General features: G+C 39.8%; 1 protein-coding gene across 2 annotated transcripts in view; it reads left to right on the top strand.

Moving 5' to 3' along the window:
• Nudcd1 (NudC domain containing 1) overlaps positions 1–3,896 on the top strand; it is a 36,813-nt gene extending 32,917 nt beyond the window's left edge. For both annotated transcript variants that reach the window (XM_005367505.3, XM_005367506.3), the window contains exon 10: positions 2,927–3,896. In XM_005367505.3, the coding sequence (XP_005367562.1) occupies positions 2,927–3,219 (293 nt within the window). In that variant the 3' untranslated portion in view covers positions 3,220–3,896. The remainder of the gene's footprint in view (positions 1–2,926) is intronic.
• Positions 3,897–8,598: the final 4,702 nt, after the last annotated feature.

An 8,598-nucleotide genomic window follows, 5' to 3' on the forward strand; every position in this document is an offset into this window, starting at 1 on the left:
CAGGCCGCCCTAGGTAGAGAGCATGCTCCTCAGGAGGGTTCCAGGCCGCCCTAGGTAGAGAGCATGCTCCTCAGGAGGGTTCCAGGCCGCCCTAGCAGTCGTCGTCTCAGATGAAAGCTGTTTCATTTGAGCCAGGCCTGCTAGTTAATTGGTTCATGCTGCGGTTTGGGTGTCTGTGTTAAAATACAAAGATGAACCTGTCATTACAGTTGCATGGAAGATAACACAGAATGGACATGGAAGTGGCAATATAACCATTTGAATCTTTCTAATGAGTTGAATTAAATACGGACTTAAAATACATTATCATCAGGGTCTTTGACATTGCAGTACATGCAACTTGTTTAAGTATCTTCAGAGTAATCTTCTAAAACGTTATACAGCTGCTGTATAGGGATGTACATTTTTAATGAGAAGACATACTTCTTTGAACTTAAGTGCTAAAGAAGCCAGACCTGGTGGTACGTATCTACATTCCCACCACCTGGAGGGATGAGGCAGGAGTGTGATACCAGCCAGTTATATAGCAAGAGTCTGACTCAAAATCCAAACCACAGTGAAAACAAAAGCAAGTAGTAACTATAGACTACACTTTAATTGGTTTTTATGTTGAAATATACCCACATTATGTGGGAGGTCTGCTATATAAATTAGCTACAATTATTACTTTATTGGACGCTTATTTTAAACTGGCAGCATAGATGTAAAAGTGTGGGTTTTAAAGCCTATGTTTGTAGAACTTTAGTTGATGAGGAATTTATCACCTAGCACATATGACTAAACGGCTTCACTTGGACTCTAAGTGGATTTGTATGTCTTGCAGTAGTTTGGGAGGTTTGATGGATTAATTAACGGCTCTACTGTAATTCCTATTTTGTAATTATCTTCTTCCTTCAGGAAAAGGAAAGTTCTTCCAGGTCACTTTTAGATGCTTAGAGTCTTCATTGCATGGCAACACCCTCCTGCAGATGACTTCTGCTGTGCTTGATCCTAACTTAAATCAATTCTCTAGTAGATAGGACTCTTGGGTTCTTATGGCTGTTACTATCAAAGTTGCCTGTACAGTTTATGTTCATCTACTCAAATAGATCCCTGTATCTTCACTTTTCCCTTTTTGCATCCTACGTCATGTTTTAAAAGCAGTATTGACCTGTCACGTCTCATGACTTACTCAGTTCATGTGTATATGCAAACCCATGTAAAGAATATGAATATATGTTTGCATTTGAATCTAGTTTGCATCTGAGAAAAACTGATATTTTGTCTCTTCCCTTTTCCTTCCTTCTTTGCTTCCCACTTCCTTTAGAACCCTTCTTCTCCCTACATTGTCATCTGCCTGATCAACCTTTCTATCCCTCGCTGTGTTTATAGATGACAGAATTTTGTTTTTTTCTGGTAGCTAAAACACCGTATTTTGGGAGTGTGTGTATAACATTTTCTTTATGCATTCATTTGTTGGGTATCTAAGCTAATTCTGTATTTTCACTTCGGTGAATAGTGTTGTACTAAACATGGGCACTAACTGGTTTCTGCCATTAGATGACCATGTAACTGGATCATATGGTAGTTCTGACTTTCAGTTTGTGCTGACTTCCATAGTCTGCACCAGCGTACTCTTCTTTGCCCACATTCTCCTCGACATTGATTGTCCTTTGTTCTCTTAACAACAGCTAGACTGCCTACTCTCCAGTAGAATCTCAGAGGAGATCTAATTTGAATTTCCACAGTAAAGATGCTGAACATTCTTTATATGTTTACTGGACATTTGTGCTTCAACTTTTGGGAACTGCCGGTTCATTTCACCACCCATTTATACACTGAATTGTTTGGGATGGGGTAGTTTGTGACCTCTTTGTATATTCTGCATACAAGTCCTCTCTCCAGTGCACAGTAGCTCCGATACTCTGTGACAATCAGTTGTTCCTTGCTGTGCATCACCTCTTTAACCCCATGTGACCCAATGGCATCTTTTGTTTTATTTTTGGAGCTATTGTAGTCCTTCCCAGAAATTCCTTCCTTTTTTATTAATTGTTATTTACATCTTTTTCTTTACTAATTTCAGAATTACAGGTCTTAAAGTTTTTGGTTCACTTTGAGTTGATTCTTCAAACTGAGACTAGTCTCCTTTTCCCTGTGGATACCGTTTCCCAGTATTCTTGTCACAGAGGCTGTAGGATGCTAATGCCTGCTAGCGGCACCTCTATTGTTGGCTGTGCTGTCGCCTTGGCTGTGTTTCTTTATTTAGACCATTCCGTTGGTCTGTGTGTCTGTTGTTGTGTATGTTGCTTTTGTCTTGTGGCACTGTAGATCAATAAGTATTGTCATAACCTCTAACCATTATTTTCTGCATAGGATTTCTTTGTCTATTTAGGGTCCTTTGTGTTCCCTTATGAATATTAGGATTGCTTTTCTGTTTCTGTAAAGAATGTCATTATAATTTGATGAGGAGCTTTTTTAAACTTTCAATTTCACTAATGTAGCCATTTCTCAGCACTACTTTTGCCAACTGAAGGGCATGGGAGCTCTTCCCATCATCTAGTGTTTTCTTCATTTGCTTAAAAAAGTTTTTTAAGACATCATTTTAGGTTTTTTATTTTTGACCTAGGCATTTAAATTTTTATGTGTTTTGGTATTTAAGATTTCAAATTCTTTGTTTTTATCTCATGGAAATTAAATGGAACTGTATTATGCTTTGTTGAAGAGAAGCCCTGTTTTGTTTCTTAGTAATTAAAGTTGTATTTTTGCACTTTTAGAAGAAACTGTGGCTTACAATAATGATGCTAAATTCATTTATTGTTGACTATGGTATATGTTTTACTGAAGGCTTTAAGTTTGTGATGGTTACTGTGAAATAGTAAGCCTTAAATCCTGACTTTTCTCCCTTTATTTTAACATATCAGTTTTTTTTCCCTTATGTTTTTGGCAGGTTATGTCCAAGCATCAAAGAGAGACAAGAAATTTTTTGCCTGTTCTCCAAACTCCTCCTATGCAGCCCTCTGTGAGTGCCTTCGCCGAGTGTTCATCTATCGGCAGCCTGCTCCCATGTCCACTGTGCTCTACAACAGGAAGGAAGGCAGGCATGTGGGCCAGGTTGCTAAGCAGCAAGTAGCAAGCCTAGAAACCAATGATCCTATTTTAGGCTTTCAGGCAACAAACGAGAGATTATTTGTTCTCACTACCAAAAACCTCTTTTTAATAAAAGTAAATACAGAGAATTGATCCTCCAATATTTGGCTGAAATCAAGTATCCAGTGGTACCTGGAGGGCTAGACAGTTGTCCTGTAACTTGTTAGGTTTTACTGTGTTAACTACAAACATCCTTTATGAAGTTTTATTTTTAAAGGGTATTGGAAATGTATTCAAGAGATTATGAATCTGTAAAAGCTATGTGATAGATGAAGCTACAGATTTAGAGAAATTGGCTTCTGTAAAAAATGAAGCTATTGGCAAATATAGTTATTTTTTAAAACCTGATGATTAAATCTCATCTTTTATATGAAAAAATATGAATTGATTGTTTAAAAATAAAACTATTTATCATGTACCTAGCTCATTGTTTAGATTGGTATAGTCACTCTATAGAATGTGTGGGTAGCAGTCAAACACTGAGTATTATAAAGTATTTTAACAGGTTGAAATCTACAGAAAAATTGTTGTAAGTCTAGAGTTGTAAGAGTACAGCAGTGTTGATGTTTGCTTATAAACCTTAATTATTTTCATAGTAAGCATAGATTTGCTTATGTCAGCATAGATTTGCTCTACTATATCAGAGAAGCATTTTCCATTATTGCATAACCAAATGCCACAAAATTAGGTGTTTATAAGAGATTATTCCAGCTGGGCGGTGGTGGCGCACACCTTTAATCCCAGCACTCGGGAGGCAGAGGCAGGAGGATCTCTGGGAGTTCAAGGCACCAAAGCTACAGAGAAACCCTGTCTCGAAAAACCAAAAAAAAGAGAGAGAGAGAGATTATTCCAGCTCCTGGGAAGCTAAGGCTGGAGAAATACCAGTTCAAGGCCAGCCTGGGACACATATCAAGACCTTGTCTCAAAAAAGAAAAGCAACTCAAGCTTTATGGTTCTTTATGGTTTTTCATGGTTCTGTGAATTGGGTCTTCGTGCTCTAGATGGTCTCTTGTCTCTAGTAGGCTGGCTGTGCGTCCTGCCATGACAGAGAACACATTCATGACAGAGAGCAAACCCCAGGGTGCAGGGGTTTGCCAAGCTTGGATTTTCATGATTGCTAAAACACACGGACAGTGTGACTCACACGGCCGACAGACAGCAGAGCTGTGGTACGTTGGGGCCATTGAGGTGACAGACATATAGGACAGATTATAATACATTTGTCTCACTAAGATCTCCTTACTTTTCTGACAATTTATTTATTTCCACATTAATTTTTTTCTTCACAAATATTTGTGGCTCAGAATTATCCTCCAAACTTCTTTCAACTTATATTTATTGTGGATTTGTTTTGTTTTATTTTTACATTATTTTTAGAGTTCATATTTTATTAATGTCCTTAAAAATTTAATTAAATAGAAAGAAAATAAAAGAACATAAGATAGAAAATATTTGTATGAATGTATGTTTTGGCTATCTGAAGATGGGACTGAATTCAATTTAAAGAAGTTTCTGGTCTAGAGAGATGGCTCTGTTAGTAAAGTGATTGCAGCATAAGCATAAAGACCCGAGTTTTAGATTCCTGTTCCTCACATTAGAAAAAGAAAAGAAAAGCAAGTGGGCACAGCTGTATGCATCTATAATCCCAACACACTTGCTAGGCAGAGACAGGCGTATTCTTGCTGGCCACACAGTCTAGCCAGATCAACTGAACTCCGGGTTCAGATGAGCAAAGCTCCTCATGTCAACATTTGAACATTTGTCCTCCACATGCATGCATACACACATGTGCATAGACTCATAAACATGAGAGAGAGAGAGAGAGAGAGAGAGAGAGAGAGAGAGAGAGAGAGATATGAAGGGAGGGGGAGAGGGAGAGAAAGAGTTAGCCAGTATTTGACTGGGTAGTTTCAGTTAGGTGTAACTTTGTTGTTGTTGCTGTGGCTAAGTTCAATTTTTGAGACAGTTCTCACTGTAGCCCAGGCTCGCCTGGAACTCATGGTCATCCTTTTCTTACCTCAGTGTTCTGAAGGGCATGGACCACAACACCTAGTTTCAATTTAAATTTGACTGAATTTAAAGTTTAGTGTGTAGGGCTGGAGAGATGACTCAGTGGTTAAGAGCATTGCCTGCTCTTCCAAAGGTCCTGAGTTCAATTCCCAGCTACCACATGGTGGCTCACAACCATCTGTAATGGGGTCTGGTGTCCTCTTCTGGCCTGCAGATATACACACAGACAGAATATTGTATACATAAAAAGTAAATAAATATTTTTAAAAAAAGTTTGTGTAAATTCTTGCATTCGTTCCCCAGCATAGTGAGTGAGAATAAGAGAGGAAGGAACGAAGCAAGGAAGGCAGGCCATCTTGAGAGACAAAAGAGGAAAGAAGATTACACATCTAAATTCTTCATTGCTCAGTGGTAGAGCTACTATCTAGGAGTAGTAAGATTACTATCCAAGAGTAATAAGATTAAAGATCACTGCACTTGGACCTTTTATAATCATCATGTTAAACAAGGAACGCAAGCTGTGGAACCCTGATTAGTAGCCAAAAGAATGGGATCTGAGATCCCAGTGGAACCGTTGAAAAGATCCTAAGGTTACTATCTGGTGAGGGTTTCTAACAAAAAAAACAAAGATGACCTGTTCTCTTCCCTTAAGAGTTAATTCAGATGAGCCTGTCAGTCACCTGGGCCCAGGAAGGAATTCTAGGGACTCAAAGAAGTAATACAAAGCACACCTAAGAATGTAGGTCAGTACAATAGTCTCTCTGACCAATGCTAACTTGAGGTTCCCCCATGACACCCAGTCCCACCACCCCCACCCCCCAGTGGCCGCTCTGGCCATTGCCCTCCTCGTTGTCAACAATGACTCTTTACTTTCTAATAAACTCTGCCTGTCTTATACACTGCATGGTGTGTTTCGTCTGAATTCTTTCAGCAGAGATCCCAAAGACTAGCAAGACCAGAGTGAAATACAGCAACACTGTTGAAGGCGCTGTGTTTGATGCCCAGGAAAGTGATTGACTCAGCTCTTCCTCTGAATGCAGTTTCCAGAGGGAAATTTAAATGGCCTCAGATTATTACAGAACAGTCCTTTCCCATACAGAATAGAGATGTATCGTTCAGATAGAGGAATTTCTGAAAATTTTCAGGATTAAAAGATTCTGCCATTTTTCTTTTATCTTTCCTTCTTGGTATCAAAGACGGTTCTTTCATTTTATTTTTATATAAATATGTATCTTTGAGGAGTTGCTAAACTGTTTGGAAATGAAATAAAAAATCTTATCCATAAACAAATGGAAATGAAATAAGATATGGAGGGTATAGTTACACACACACACACACACACACACACACACACACACACACACGCCTCTTTTGAGTACAAATACGAACACTTGACCTACAGTAACTTGGCTGAAAAGAAACCATAGAGATTCACATTACCAGGAAGTCCAAAACCAGAGCTGAGCATTGGTAGTAGGTAGTACCAATATACCATCACAGCCCATTTTCTCTACAGCCACTAAGCTCCATCTCTCAGTTGGCTGTGTAGTGTGAAAAGTTTTTGCCTAACTGCAGTGATCAATACAAGTCTTTAAACCTCATCACTGTCGTATCCAATCAATGTTTGTTGCAAAGATGGTAGCAAATGCTTATTGTGAACCATTGGTTTAAGTGAGTCAAGTGCTCACTGGAGCAGAAAACAGTCACCAGGGACCTTGCAACTGGCTTCTCCTTTGCGATATTCTCCACACTGGTGCCAAGACCGGGCCAAGACCGAATCCAGTAACATACAAATACATGGAATTGAAAATGATAGTGCGGCTTCCAGTACGAAGGAGGGTGGATGCTGATGCTCAAAATACAAGAAATGAGTATTGAGAAGCCATGGCTTTATAAGAAAAGTTAATAAAAATGGAACTGTAGCAAAATAAGGATTATATGGAGAATTTTGATAATTTTCAATCCCTAATTTAAACCTTATCACAGTATTACTAAAGGATTGACTGAAATTCAGAAGAAATGTAATGCAATAAAGCTGGCTTTTCAGACAGGGAGCTAGTAAACTGCGTATGCACAGCCCCAGGCGCTGCCTAGAATATGCCCCTCCATTCCAGCCACAGGCATCAGACTCCTGGATTGCACTGTGCCCAGGGGGTTGAGATGTCAGCAAACTTGACTTATGGACATTACTGCTCTGCTAACACAATCTTTCTGCCGTGTCCTGTGTCCCTGTTCTTTCTCAGACTTCAGTGTCCCATTTAAGCTACTTGTTACACTTTGCTTGGGACACTGATGGACAGCTACCTAAATCCCTGAATCTTCTCCTGAACTTCAATTATGAATTCCTCTTCCCAAAGACAATCTTTTTTTTTTTAATCTTTGTGGTATCATTTGAACTGGTTAACATACAATAAGCTGCACAATTAAATTATGAAATATATGTTGATCTAACATTCCTTTTTTGCTATATAATCCCTAAATCTATAGCTCTGTTTTTGTTGAAGTTAAACATATTCATCTCTTTAAAAAGCTCCCTGCTGAGGGCTCCTTGCAGTCACCTGTAGATGACTTCTGAGCTTGTTCTTAACTTTAACCAGGCTCAGGCTCCCTTCCTGGTAAATGCATTTTAACCAGGTTCACTTTGCTCTCCTTGCCTGAATGGTACTTTTTCCACATAATCTGCTCTGCTTCCATCTCAGACTGAATCCATTTCTATTCTCTCACACTGCAAGTCCCTAGTGAAGTAAGTAGAATAGCCATGCCACTGCCTGGATGTTGTGTTGTCTGCCAAACGACCTAGTGTTGGGGGCTGCAGACCCCTGGCCCCTTGACTTTCTTTGCTTGCCTCAGACCGTTTGCCTGCTGGAGTTAACTGAGCAAAACAACTTGTTTTCCTGTGTTTGCAGCTGTTCTGAGGACGAGACCCTCATGAGTTCCTGATGACAGGGGAGTGAATTCTGGTGGGTTTTACAGCTGGTAATCCCAAGATCTGGGGCATGGCTATCAGTTAAGGATCCCTATATAAACTTACCTGGAGCACAATAAAGTTGGCATTCTTGTTTCAAGAATGACCCGTGTCCCCGTGTCTCTGTGTGCGTATGTTTTTAAATCTCCATCCTAGTTCCCGGCTCGCATGCCGTCCTGTAGTGCAGGCACTACAGCTTAGTCCCTGGCTTTTGAATTTAGCCTCATCCAACTTTGCAGTACGCAGGCAAAACAATCAGGTCCTTTGTAATGGTTGGTTTTAATGCCAACTTGCCACAATTCAGAATCAACTCAAGAGAGACCCCACCTGAAGAACTGACTTGCTGTGGGAAGGATGACCACCTTCGGGTAGCAACCCAGAAAATAAAGGACATTTTAGACGGAAGTTCTCGCTTACTGACTTGGCCTTCCCTCTTGCCAAGCTGATTTCCCCTGTTGCTCCTCCCACTCCTCACACCACCTCCACCTCCACCACCA

The sequence above is a fragment of the Microtus ochrogaster genome, unplaced genomic scaffold, assembly GCF_000317375.1.
Source record: "Microtus ochrogaster isolate Prairie Vole_2 unplaced genomic scaffold, MicOch1.0 UNK19, whole genome shotgun sequence".
In the NCBI taxonomy this organism is placed as follows: Eukaryota; Metazoa; Chordata; class Mammalia; order Rodentia; family Cricetidae; genus Microtus; species Microtus ochrogaster.